General features: G+C 38.4%; 1 protein-coding gene across 1 annotated transcript in view; it reads right to left on the reverse strand.

Annotated features, from left to right (window-relative positions):
• The window catches only part of GEMIN5 (gem nuclear organelle associated protein 5), a 212,199-nt gene that overhangs the window by 85,175 nt on the left and 112,194 nt on the right, over positions 1-14,830 (reverse strand). Inside the window, exons 19-20 of the mRNA XM_053718712.1 lie at positions 13,629-13,751; positions 13,183-13,278 (exon numbers count right to left, since the gene is read on the reverse strand). Coding sequence (XP_053574687.1) covers positions 13,183-13,278; positions 13,629-13,751 — 219 coding nt within the window. The remainder of the gene's footprint in view (positions 1-13,182; positions 13,279-13,628; positions 13,752-14,830) is intronic.

Genomic DNA, 14,830 nt, shown 5'->3' on the forward strand with positions numbered 1-14,830 from the left:
ACCGGATCATGCAGGGAAGACAATAAACTTCTGACTGAATTTTTTGATGCGTAGCAAAAGCACCAAAAAAGGCCCCTCCCCCTCACACATAACAGTGAGAGAGATCAGTAAACTGTCATAAATTAAATAAAACGACTGCCAAGTGGAAAAAAATAGTGCCCAAAACATTTTTTCACCCAGTACCTCAGAAAATTAAACGATTTTACATGCCAGCAAAAAACGTTTAACATTAATAAATTGAGTGTTATTAAAAAGCCTGTTGCTAGTCCCTGCAAATTAGGCTAAAGTTTTATGCATACAGTATAATTCCAGTGAAGTGCCATTCCCCAGAATACTGAAGTGTAAAATATACATACATGACAGCCTGATACCAGTTGCTGCTACTGCATTTAAGGCTGAGTTTACATTATATCGGTATGGCAGAATTTTCTCATCAATTCCATTGTCAGAAAATAATAAGCTGCTACATACCTCTTTGCAGATTAATCTGCCCGCTGTCCCCTGATCTGAAGTTTACCTCTCCTCAGATGGCCGAGAAACAGCAATATGATCTTAACTACTCCGGCTAAAATCATAGAAAAACTCAGGTAGATTCTTCTTCAAATTCTACCAGAGAAGGAATAACACACTCCGGTGCTATTATAAAATAACAAACTTTTGATTGAAGGTATGAAACTAAGTATAATCACCACAGTCCTCTCACACATCCTATCTATTCGTTGGGTGCAAGAGAATGACTGGGAATGGCAGTTAGGGGAGGAGCTATATAGCAGCTCTGCTGGGTGAATCCTCTTGCACTTCCTGTTGGGGAGGAGTTAATATCCCATAAGTAATGGATGATCCGTGGACTGGATACACTTAACAAGAGAAATCATCTTCCTCTCACAAACAGAATTCTTCATCTCTTTCTGTTTCAGAGTAAATAGTACATACCAGCACTATTTTAAAATAACAAACTCTTGATAGTAGAATAAAAAACTACAACTAAACACCACATACTCTTAACCATCTCCGTGGAGATGTTGCCTGTGCAACGGCAAAGAGAATGACTGGGGTGGGCGGAGCCTACGAGGGACTATATGGCCAGCTTTGCTGGGACTTTTTGCCATTTCCTGTTGGGGAAGAGATATTCCCACAAGTAAGGATGACGCCGTGGACCGGACACACCAATGTTGGAGAAAACTGGATATTTATGCAGTAAGTTCAGATGTTGTAATCCTTTAGGATGATCCTCAGTTGTGGCCACAACTTGTCCTGAGACTGTTAAAATCCAAATGTGGTATTTGCAGGTTAAAAGTTTACAGCTATACTCCCCCTAACCGGACCTACGATACTCCTTACCTCCGTGTTTTTTTACCTTCTTTGTGATGCCGTGGGTTCTGGGAAGAGTGCTTCTATGAACAAGCTGAGTTCTCCAGGCGGCGTGCCGCTGTTTGAATCTTCTTCCGCAACTACTTCCTACCCAGGTGTGCGTCTGACGTTGTGCACGGAGGACCTATCGGGCAACCGGATCGTGGGGGGAGTATTCCTGTACTGGAGCCAATAGTATCCACACATGTCGGGTTTTCTACGCGTTTCAGCGGCGTGACTTGCGCCTTTATCAAGACTGTAATTTGTAACAATTGTAACATTGCATATGTATCAGAGATACAACTTCTAAGTTTAAAGAAACAGAAGAATATTGCAAGTTAGCTATTTATACACAACAGCCAGAACCTAAGGAACAGGAGTATTTAAGTAACATCGGATACAGATCGATCAATTATAAACGCATACTTTTTTCTTAACACATTATTAGAAACTATACAACAGTTGCATCAGGCAATTATAAAGTTGCCAATCAGAAGAATAATCACCAATACACCTTTATCACTAACGCTGTAAACACGCACTTTTCAGTAGGACTAAAATTATACACCAAACACATGATTTGTGTGAAAATATTTTTAATAAATCTATAATAGAATCACAGCCCAACTCACAGCTCTTTTCGAGCGCTCCCCACCCCCACCTTGCACAGATTTAAAATCAAAGGAAGGCTACTAAACTCCAAGGAGTGAATTGCAGCCCCTATCCCAAGGCAGAGTAGACTGACATGAGATCAAAATCTGCGCATAATAAAAGAAAGAAGAGAAAAGAAACATCCAGCGCCAGCAGCTGATACGAACCAAAAACCTATAAGTTACAAGCAACAAGACTAATCAATGGGATACATAAGCCTACTCCCAATATAGGTACCAAATCAGAAAATCTCAGATACAAAGCTGCGACTTAACCAGAGCAATTTGAGCAGCACCCAAGCGACCCTAGGGACTACACTTCTAGTCCAGAGGAAGGAGGTCTCCATTTCCACCAAGAAATAACGACAGCCAAACCTGGACCAAATCTTAGATCTGGACAAAAAAGTCAGCTGTAGCCACCGGGCCCTGCGATAATAATAAAATATATCAGAAACTGGAAACCACGCAGTTTGCAGACATGTGCAATTTTTCATCACATATAAGGGAAAAGACACTGTAGTAGTCCTATAAATGATAACATAGAAAAGCTATAAATTAGTGTCCTAAAGAACACTAAGAGATCGAGTATGATGGCAGAAATCATACGTCACACACATTTAGAAAAATCACCTCCCTATGAGGTTAAAGTAGTGTCAATAAAGACACTAGAAGTATGATACATGTACCATACAAGTTGAAATAGTATCCTTACATAAAAAAGGATAAAAAAAAAAATCAATGAAAAATAATAAGCCGGAATACAAACCGCACAGCGAGGACCCCGCTGGCGACTCCGTTGCTGGGCTCTGTCTGGGATTCAAACCAGAACTCCAGGTTCAGAAGCCAGATGCTCTGTCTGAGCCACTGGAGGATGCTTTGTGGAGCCACAGACAGTTCTTCTCATAAGAGAGAAAAATTAAATATTGATTCCCACAATAAAAACAGGAAAACTAAAATTATGGCATATAATATATATGCTATGTATAATAAAAATTAAAAATCATTTAAATCAATAAAGAGTCTTACATGCTACCAAATGATCAGTCATCTCTTACTATGAAGGAGATAGAGAGCATGCAGCATACACAATATTTAAATATCTTAAATATTAAATTAACTCTGATAACATTGAACTGCCAGCAAAAGGCGGTTATACCAGATAAAACAAAATGTGTATGAGAAAGAACTATATAAAATCAGACAAAAAAAAAGATGTCACAGAAATTAAGACATCTAGCCCCATCAGGTGAAAAAAACGATTCAGAAGATGAAGGACACCTCAAAATGCCGATGACACCCAAATCTACTTCTCTGCACCAGAACTATCTCCTTCCTTGCTAACCCGTGTCACTAACTGTCTTTCTCACATCTCTTCCTGGATGTCCTCTCACTACCTCAAGCTAAATCTCTCCAAAACTGAGCTCCTCATTTTCCCCCCTTCTTCCAAAATCTCCACCCCCAATATCTCTATAACTGTCGACAACTCCATCATTACCCCTACCCCGCACGCCCGATGTCTCGGGGTCACATTCGACTCAGATCTTTCCTTCACTCCCCACATTCAGTCATTGGCTAAACCCTGCCGCTTCCACCTTAAAAACATCTCTAAAATTAGACACTTCCTTACACAAGACACAACTAAGATTTTAATCCACTCTCTCATTCTTTCCCGCCTTGATTACTGCAACTCTGTCCTCTCTGGTCTCCCCACTTGCCGCCTAGCTCCTTTACAATCCATATTGAATGCCTCTGCCAGACTCATCTTCCTTACACGTCGCTCTTCATCTGCTGCGCCTCTCTGCCAATCCCTTCACTGGCTTCCTCTTGCCTCTAGGATCAAACACAAAACTCTCACTCTGACAGACAAAGCCCTCAACTGCACTGCTCCCCCCTACATCTCAGACCTTATCTCCAGATACTCTCCCTCCCGTCCCCTTCGCTCTGCTCATGACCTCCTACTCTCCTCCTCTTGTCACCTCATCACACTCCCGTTTACAGGACTTCTCTAGACTGGCTCCCATCTTATGGAACTCTCTGCCTCGCTCCACAAGACTCTCTTCTAGTTTTAAAAGCTTCAAGTGCTCCCTAAAGACTCTACTGTTCAGGGACGCATACAACCTACGCTAACCTTTCCTAATACCAGTTCCTCTCCTCCACTGCAATCCCCTGAACCCTCTTAGCATGTAAGCCTAATAGTCCAGCTGTTTGTAGATCACCTTCTTATGAGATGACTACAACAGTGCAACTATTGGCAGGGCCCTCTACCCTATAATTGTTTTGTTGTACTCCCCCTTTGTTTATAGCGCTGGGAATCTGTTGGCGCTCTACAAATAACCGATAATAATAATAATAATGATAAGGATTTTAACATAGTAATCCTATAACTAAAATAGGATTAATATACTAGTGTGCTAAAAAAACACGGAGTCATAGTCTGAGACATGAATCATACATTGGCAGAAATATAATAAATCTCACCTAAATATGGGAGACAAATTTTTTTCTCTCAAATAAATATAAATATATATTAGTGTCCGGAAAAGCACTAACAAATAGAGCAAGAGACATGAAAAACATGTCACAACATAAATAAATATCACTTCAATAAGATAAAACTTACTGGATTGTATTCCTAAAAATATAGAAATAACTATATATTAGTATTTAGCGCTGCAGAATCTGTTGGCGCTCCACAAATACCAGATAAAAAACATAATTTATGTAAGAACTTACCTGATAAATTCATTTCTTTCATATTAGCAAGAGTCCATGAGCTAGTGACGTATGGGATATACATTCCTACCAGGAGGGGCAAAGTTTCCCAAACCTCAAAATGCCTATAAATACACCCCTCACCACACCCACAAATCAGTTTAACGCATAGCCAAGAAGTGGGGTGATAAGAAAAAAGTGCGAAAGCATAAAAAAATAAGGAATTGGAATAATTGTGCTTTATACAAAAAAATTATAACCACCACAAAAAGGGTGGGCCTCATGGACTCTTGCTAATATAAAAGAAATGAATTTATCAGGTAAGTTCTTACATAAATTATGTTTTCTTTCATGTAATTAGCAAGAGTCCATGAGCTAGTGACGTATGGGATAATGAATACCCAAGATGTGGATCTTCCACGCAAGAGTCACTAGAGAGGGAGGGATAAAATAAAGACAGCCAATTCCGCTGAAAATAATCCACACCCAAAATAAAGTTTAAATCTTATAATGAAAAAAACTGAAATTATAAGAAGAAGAATCAAACTGAAACAGCTGCCTGAAGAACTTTTCTACCAAAAACTGCTTCAGAAGAAGAAAACACATCAAAATGGTAGAATTTAGTAAAAGTATGCAAAGAAGACCAAGTTGCTGCTTTGCAAATCTGATCAACTGAAGCTTCATTCCTAAATGCCCAGGAAGTAGAAACTGACCTAGTAGAATGAGCTGTAATCCTTTGAGGCGGAGTTTTACCCGACTCGACATAAGCATGATGAATTAAAGATTTCAACCAAGACGCCAAGGAAATGGCAGAGGCCTTCTGACCTTTCCTAGAACCGGAAAAGATAACAAAAAGACTAGAAGTCTTTCGGAAATTCTTAGTAGCTTCAACATAATATTTCAAAGCTCTAACTACATCCAAAGAATGCAATGATCTCTCCTTAGAATTCTTAGGATTAGGACATAATGAAGGAACCACAATTCCTCTACTAATGTTGTTAGAATTCACAACCTAAGGTAAAAATTTAAAAGAAGTTCGCAACACCGCCTTATCCTGATGAAAAATCAGAAAAGGAGACTCACAAGAAAGAGCAGATAATTCAGAAACTCTTCTAGCAGAAGAGATTGTCAAAAGAAACAAAACTTTCCAAGAAAGTAATTTAATGTCCAGTGAATGCATAGGTTCAAATGGAGGAGCTTGAAGAGCCCCCAGAACCAAATTCAAACTCCAAGGAGGAGAAATTGACTTAATAACAGGTTTTATACGAACCAAAGCTTGTACAAAACAATGAATATCAGGAAGATTAGCAATCTTTCTGTGAAAAAGAACAGAAAGAGCAGAGATTTGTCCTTTCAATGAACTTGCAGACAAACCTTTATCCAAATCATCCTGAAGAAACTGTAAAATTCTCGGAATTCTAAAAGAATGCCAGGAAAAAATTATGAGAAAGACACCAAGAAATGTAAATCTTCCAGACTCGATAATATATCTTCCTAGATACAGATTTACGAGCCTGTAACATAGTAATAATCACAGAGTCAGAGAAACCTCTTTGACTGAGAATCAAGCGTTCAATCTCCATACCATCAAATTTAAGGATTTGAGATCCTGATGGAAAAAAGGACCTTGTGACAGAAGGTCTGGTCTTAATGGAAGAGTCCACGGTTGGCAAGTGGCCATCCGGACAAGATCCGCATACCAAAACCTGTGAGGCCATGCTGGAGCCACCAGCAGAACAAACGAGCATTCCTTCAGAATCTTGGAAATTACTCTTGGAAGAAGAACTAGAGGAGGAAAGATATAGGCAGGATGATACTTCCAAGGAAGTGACAATGCATCCACTGCTTCCGCCTAAGGATCCCTGGAAAGCTTCTTGTTTAGATGAGAAGCCATCAAATCTATTTCTGGAAGTCCCCACATTTGAACAATCTGAAGAAATACCTCTGGGTGAAGAGACCATTCGCCCGGATGTAACATTTGGCGACTGAGATAATCCGCTTCCCAATTGTCTGAACCGCAGAAATTAGACAGGAGCTGGATTCCGCCCATACAAGTATTCGAGATATTTCTTTCATAGCCAGAGGACTGTGAGTCCCTCCTTGATGATTGACATATGCCACAGTTGTGACATTGTCCGTCTGAAAACAAATGAACGACTCTCTCTTTAGAAGAGGCCATGACTGAAGAGCTCTGAAAATTGCACGGAGTTCCAAAACATTGATTGGTAATCTCACCTCCTGAGATTCCCAAACCCCTTGTGCTGTCAGAGACCCCCAAACAGCTCCCCAACCTGTCAGACTTGCATCTTTTGAAATCTCAGTCCAGGTTGGAAGAACAAAAGAAGCCCCCTGAATTAAACGATGGTGGCCTGTCCACCACGTCAGAAAGTGTCGAACAATCGGTTTTAAAGATATTAATTGAGATATCTTTGTATAATCCCTGCACCACTGGTTCAGCATACAGAGCTGAAGAGGTCGCATGTGAAAACGAGCAAAGGGAACCGCGTCCAATGCAGCAGTCATAAGACCTAGAATTTCCATGCATAAGGCTACCGAAGGGAAAGATTGAGACTGAAGGTTTCGAGAAGCTGAAACCAATTTCAGATGTCTCGTCCGTCAGAGACAGAGTCAAGGACACTGAATCTATCAGGAAACCTAAAAAGGTTACCCTTGTCTGAGGAATCAACGAACTTTTTGGTAAATTGATCCTCCAACCATATTCTAGAAGAAACACTCATAAAAGACTGGAAAGGTTCTTTCAAGTGAAAATGAGCAAAGGGAATTGAATCCAATGCCGTGGCCATAAGACCTAAAACTTCTATGCATATATAGCAACTGAAGGAAATAGAGACTAAAGGTACCGACAGATGGAACCCAATAGAATTATCCCTTGTCTGATAGAGACAAAGACAGTGACACAAACTTTCTGGAAACCTAAAAAAGGTGACCCTTGTGTGAGGAATCAAGAGCTTTCGAAAAAAAGATCCTCTAACTATGTCCTGAAGAGCAAGTGAATCATATGAGATTCCGTATCCTCAGAAAATAATTTGAATGAAAACGGAAAAATGAAAATATGCATTTATTGTATCTAATGAAAACAAATAATGCTATCAATGACCATAAAAAGGCAAAATAGTTTGAATAAAACTCCAAACCCGGTTCCTAAAAAAGGACTGGAAGAAATACCCCAGAAGATTCCAGTTCTGAGCAGCGCTTGAACCCCATGGGTGCCCAGCCATGCTTCAACAGTACCCAAAATATATAGGACAGAAACACACTTAAAGAAAGTGTTAGCCTTACTGGAATAAAATCAAAGAAATTTGTACAAAATAGAACCAAATAAATTTCAAAGAAGTCTTAACCTGCCCCTTACCAGCCAAGCTGGAATACGGCACGAATATCGCAATATTAGGGAGCTGATTTCGAACCCCAATTACAAACATGTTACTTGGGAAAGAACTCAGGAATTCGTTCCTTAATAAGAACAACTAAACTAGTATAAGCTTAAAGTTTTAGTCTTAGAACTCCATCTTGAAGCCCAGAGTAACAGTTAAGAATTGAATCCAATTATAAAACAAATAATTGATTATCTTAGAACAAAATTCTTCTAGCTAAAATAGCTAAAGACATAGATTAACCCTCATTTGCGAAAATATTCAATAAAATGAAGACACAAATTAAATTATTAGCATGATAGTCCAGTTTAAAGGACCAGCCAATACAGTGGACTTGCATAATCAATAAATGCAAAACAACAAGACAAATGCAACAGCACCTAGTCTAGTAAATGTTGTCCTTTAACAACGTTAAAATAAATCATAATCTGATACTTGATCTTAAAGTAAACAGAAAAAAATGAAGCAATTGCAATATCCAAATAAATCACAGGACCAAGAAAAGTACCTGAAACTAAATAATTTTCCATAAACAAGATACAACTATCTAAAGGAAAATAAATACTATTTTGCTATAGAAACAATAGCATAATTAGTAGAAGCAGAGATAGCCCCAATAAATTGGAGAACCCTCCAAATTGAATTTAACTGCTGGCAAAGAATATAGTTTAAAACCTTTGAAAAAGGAATAAAAGAAAATTCTCAGCCTATTCCATTCCCTAGAATGGGGAATTGGAAAGAAAACCTCTGAAAACACAGAAGAAAAAAATAGGCAGAAATAGTGTCAGCTAGTCTCAAAGAACTAGTTACCTTAATATCCAAAATAATCAACACCTTTTCAACAAAGAACAAATGTACTTTAACAATAGAAAAATAATAAAAGTAAATTTGTTAGTGTCAATATCTGATGAAGAAAATTTCTGAAAGAGAAAAAACATCATCAGAGAAGGATAAATCAGTATATTTGTTGGTCATCTGAAACTTCAATAATTAAAAAAGAAGTGAAAAAGACCTAAAAATTTTATTAGAAGGCACGAAGTCAGACAAAGCCTTTAAAATAGAATCAGAAAATATTTCTTATAAATCTTCTAAATATTTCTTGTACATAAGATGTAAGAATGGCAATAAAGCATAAACACTAATGGATTCTGCATGTAAAAGTATATCATAATACCTTATTACAAACCATAGCTAAAGATAAACATTTATAACATTTAAAATAAATGAACTTAGCTTTGGTAGAACTGAAACTCAGTTAAGCGTTTTTCCAGAAGTGGCTTCTGATTCAGGGACAATCTGAGACATCTTGCAATATGTAATAGAAAAAACAACATATAAAGCAAAAATGATCAAATTCCTTAAATGACAGTTTCAGGAATGGGAAAAAAATGACAATGAACAAGCTTCTAGCAACCAGAAGCAATAAATAATGAGACTTAAATATTGTGGAGACAACAATGACGCTCGATTGTTTTAGCGCCAAAAAAGCCGCCCACATTATTTGGCGCCTAAATGCTTTTGGCGCCAAAAATGGCGCAACATCCGGTAACGCCGACATTTTTTGGCGCAAAAACGTCAAAAAAAAATGACGCCACTTCCGGCGACACGTATGACGCCGGAAATGACAAAAAAAAATTTGCGCCAAGAAAGTCCGTGCCAAGAATGACGCAATAAAATGAAGCATTTTCAGCCCCCGCGAGCCTAACAGCCCACAGGAAAAAAGTCAAATTTTAAGGTAAGAAAAAATTATTTATTCATATGCATTATCCCAAATATGAAACTGACTGTCTGAAATAAGGAACGTTGAACATCCTGAATCAAGGCAAATAAATGTTTAAACACATATATTTAGAACTTTATATAAAGTGCCCAACCATAGCTTAGAGTGTCACAGAAAATAAGACTTACTTACCCCAGGACACTCATCTACATGTTGTAGAAAGCCAAACCAGTACTGAAACGAGAATCAGTAGAGGTAATGGTATATATAAGAGTATATCGTCGATCTGAAAAGGGAGGTAAGAGATGAATCTCTACGACCGATAACAGAGAACCTATGAAATAGACCCCGTAGAAGGAGATCATTGAATTCAAATAGGCAATACTCTCCTCACATCCCTCTGACATTCACTGCACGCTGAGAGGAAAACCGGGCTCCAACTTGCTGCGGAGCGCATATCAACGTAGAATCTAGCACAAACTTACTTCACCACCTCCATAGGAGGCAAAGTTTGTAAAACTGATTTGTGGGTGTGGTGAGGGGTGTATTTATAGGCATTTTGAGGTTTGGGAAACTTTGCCCCTCCTGGTAGGAATGTATATCCCATACGTCACTAGCTCATGGACTCTTGCTAATTACATGAAAGAAATAATAATAATAATAGTGTCCTAAAACACCAATATGTGAAGTATGACACATTGAAACTGTGCAAGTCGCAGAAATAAAGCACGTTTTATAAAGATGTATCTATAACAGAGCAGCAATCTCCTAAGAAAGAGATTGATAAAGCCCACTAACTGAATATATAAGTTTCCTCATGGAAACATGGCTAAAAACAAAGAGTCTGCATTAACCTTTAGCAGCCACTAGATGGTGGTAAAAACTAGGAAAACACAGTACAGACCGGAGAAAAAACGTCCTAAAAGGAAATACTGTAGGGCAAACTTCTGAATTGTATCTGAAACATCCCTTTTATTCCTCATTCTCACTGTGACAACAGTAATACATATACACAAACACTAGAGAGAGCCACACATTCTATAGAGACACTATAGAAAAAGGCTGAATACAAAGCACATAGCTAGAAGGCTCTTAAACAAGAAATTGAGATAATTCCCTGTAAAGATAAGACCGCAGCCATCATTATACAAACCCCAGAGATACAAGATCCCACAGGGAGTAACGCGCCCTCTGCATAAGTAGGGTAGAGAAAAGCGCCCAAAATATTAAAAGCATTTGATACTGGATTGTATTATAACACTGATCCCCTAGAGAAACCCTCCACAGGGGCGTGCCATTTTCAAGGTCTAAGTTGAAGCGCGAAACACTGCATGAAAGAACAATGGCGGCAAAGGAGAAGCAACTCCTCAAAAAGAAACAGCAGCCTACATATAATTACGCCAATATGGCGGAATCCTAATTCCAGTATCTACACTGGCACCTTCCGGAGACGGCTAGGCTGAGGGTCATTTGGCGAAACTGCTATAGTGTATTGCAGCCCTAACCATAACCTTAATTACACATACTGCCAGACGATGTCAGCTCTAGAGACAGACAAGCGTGCGAAAAAGCAGACCGCTGCAGCGCTTAGTTTCCTGCATCACAAAAATACCAGCAAGAACATAGAGAGCTGATTTGATTTTCAAAGTTAACGCTCTAGTACTAAATGTCCGTCAAAAAATTCTTAAAAAGGGTTATAAATAACTCCTATGACACACTAGGAATCTGGTAATGAACAAAGTTACTATATCCTAGCAGAGGTAAGATATGGTGAACACTGAACTCTAATTCTGTGGTCAGGGTTTAAACCTTTCCGGATATTGTCCCATTACCCTCAGATGTAAATTTGGACACACATAACATAATCCCTTATATTAAAGGGGAGTACTGTAAATGCGGACCGGGAAGGGATAGAAGTATGGGGGAATATTTAGTGCAGCCACCAAGATAAATACATAGCATCAGCTATAAGCTTCTAGCACAAACCCCGTACTCCATAAAGCCTAGGTCTCACTTAACTCTGACCCTTCAAAAGGCAAAATAAGCGGCAGTCATAGGTCCTGGTAGATTTTAACCCAGACGGCTGCTCTGCCGCAAAATATCCCAAACCTGCGGGTATTATTAAAATAATACTTACCCCTTCTGAGGGAAACAAGTTCCACTGGGACCCTGATATCACAGTCCTTCCATAGATAGCTCTGTATTATGAAATAAAAAAGAAAGTACTTACCCTCCAGGGTCGCTGCTGTAGAGCAGATACAGCACCTTCAGGATTAGCCAGCTTCATCACACATCTGACAGGGACCAGGGCAGAAAGAGAAAGGACAGAGTAACTATTGCTACCCATTATAGAAAGCCAGAGATAATGTTCGAAGTAAAGCAAAGACAACCTCGCCACTTTCTAACTACTTCAGACACCATCTTCGCACAACCTCCATTGACAGAGGCAAAAAGAATGACTGGGGATTATGGGTAAGGGAAGTTACACTAAACAGCTTTGCTTGTGTGCTCTTTGCCTCCTCCTGCTGGCCAGGAGTTAAATATCCCACTAGTAATTGGAATGACGTTGTGGACTCTCCATGTCTTAGGAAAGAAATACAATTTTACCAAATTTACTTCTATTATCAAATGTGCTTCATTCTTTTGGTATCCGTTGATAAAGCAGCAGCAATGCCTTACTGAGAGTTAGCTGAAAACATCTGGTGAAGCAATGACAAAAGTAATTGTTTTTCAAATTAAAGGGACTTGAAACCTAAAATTTTTATTTCATGATTCAGATAGAGAATACAATTTTAAACAACTTTCTAATTTACTTCTATTATCTAATCTGTTTCCTTCTCTTGGTATCATTTGTTGAAGGAGCAGCAATGCACTAATGGTTTCTAACTGAACACATGGGTGAGCCAATCACAATCAATATATATGCAGCCACCAATCAACAGCTAGAACCTAGGTTCTCTGCTGCCCCTGAGCTTGCCTAGACAAACTTTTCAGCAAAGGATAACACAAGAAGGAAGCAAATTAAATAATAGAAGTACATTTGAAAGTTGTTTAAAATTGTATTCTCTGTCTGAATCATGAAAGAAAATGTTTGGGTTTAATGTCCCTTAAAGTCTTTACTGACACAATACACCCCACGGCCAGCTCTCTAAACAGACATTAATTCTAATCGCACATAGCATATGTGCATATGCTGCTGAAACAGTAATGCCTTTTACTAGAAACATTTTTGCTGTGAAAATCTGACCCTTCTTTCAACTTCATTAACCTGATAAAATATTATTCTTATTCATGTTTGCTATTTTCTGTCTAGGAATGGTGCACAAATATAATAAAACATTAAAGATCAACAAACCCTCCTCTTCCATGAGATGATGAAGCGCGGCTCGGTTACTATATAGACCCAGATGCATCATGTCATCAGAAAGATCCGAGGAACACCCCTTAAATTCTGGGAACAAGGAGTAAGAACAAAACAAAATGGTACTTAGAACACAGGCACAGACTTATTCTTTTCACATGGTATTATACACAGTCTTATATCCAAGGGATAAGGGAATGGAGGGAAGGGGGCAATGGTGGATGTTATACTACACATGTAAGAAATTGAGTACAAGTGTGAACATGAGTAAAATAAAATGTATAGTTAAAGAGACATTGGAGCGACGCATTATGTTTGGTCTTTCACTTTCAATTCTCTATGAAAAACAGAGTGCAGGGGACAACTTGAATCAAGCATTATTCCAAACACAAGCTTAACATTTAACATAGTCTGTGTTTTTGTAACTCTTGTAGGTTTACCTTTAGGGCACACTGCAGCTGCCAAAATGACACAGTCGCGATGCTGCTCTTCCTTGGAGCGGTGGTCTTTGCTGGTACTGACAGGAAGCAGTGAACGGCTTTTCTTCTTTCTTACATGGAAATCTGTTTGATGTAGACAAGGGGGTAAGATTTGCACACTATAAGTCTTTGATTTTGAAAAATATATCACAGAAATAGATAGACATGCATAGTGGTAAAAAAGCAGCCCTTACCATATCCATAACCACAACCTGCACAAGTCTGCAACAATGATATGTTTCAAGTCCCAGATTTCAATTATACTGTGATGATGGTGAAGGAAATTACACACAACAGATATAGATAACTAGTTTGCTTTTTTAATTGACACCATGGCTGGAACAGTATACAAGACCAATGTGATGATCTCAAAAAGCAATTGGTGTGTATCTTCTGTGCAAGTGCTGGACTGGTAAGCAATTGGGTGAAGGTGCATACGCATCAGTCCGAAGCTTGCAAGGTTCTGTGGCCGGCATCTTCAACATAGTTCTGGTGCCAAGCAATGTAATACAATTAAAGATTAGCAATCTTGCTGGGGAATTAGGACCTCATCACTGTTTGTACTAGTATACCCCTAAAAAGATTAAAGGGACACTGAACCCAAATGATTTCTTTCGTGATTCAGATAGAGCATGCAATTTTACTCAACTTTTTAATTTACTCCTCTTATCATTTTTTCTTCTTTCACTTGCTATCTTTATTTGAAAAATAATGCATTTAAGCTTTTTTGGTTTAGGACTCTGTACAGCACTCTTTATTGGTGGATTAATTTATCCACCAATCAGCAAGAACAACTCAGGTCGTTCAACAAAAAATGGGCCAGCATCTAAACTTAAAATCTTGCATTTCAAATAAAGATACCAAGAGAATGAAGAAAATTTGATAATAGGAGTAAATTAGAAAGTTGCTTAAAATGTCATGCTATAGCTGAATCATGAAATAAAAAAATTGGGTTCAGTGTCCCTTTAACCCCTTAATGACCACAGCACTTTTCCATTTTCTGTCCTTTTGGGACCAAGGCTATTTTTACATTTTTGAGGTGTTTGTGTTTAGCTGTAATTTTCCTCTTACTCATTTACTGTACCCACACATATTATATACCGTTTTTCTCGCCATTAAGATGCCATTATTTTCATCATATCTTATAATTTACTATAAAAAAA

Source organism: Bombina bombina, chromosome 6, assembly GCF_027579735.1.
Source record: "Bombina bombina isolate aBomBom1 chromosome 6, aBomBom1.pri, whole genome shotgun sequence".
In the NCBI taxonomy this organism is placed as follows: Eukaryota; Metazoa; Chordata; class Amphibia; order Anura; family Bombinatoridae; genus Bombina; species Bombina bombina.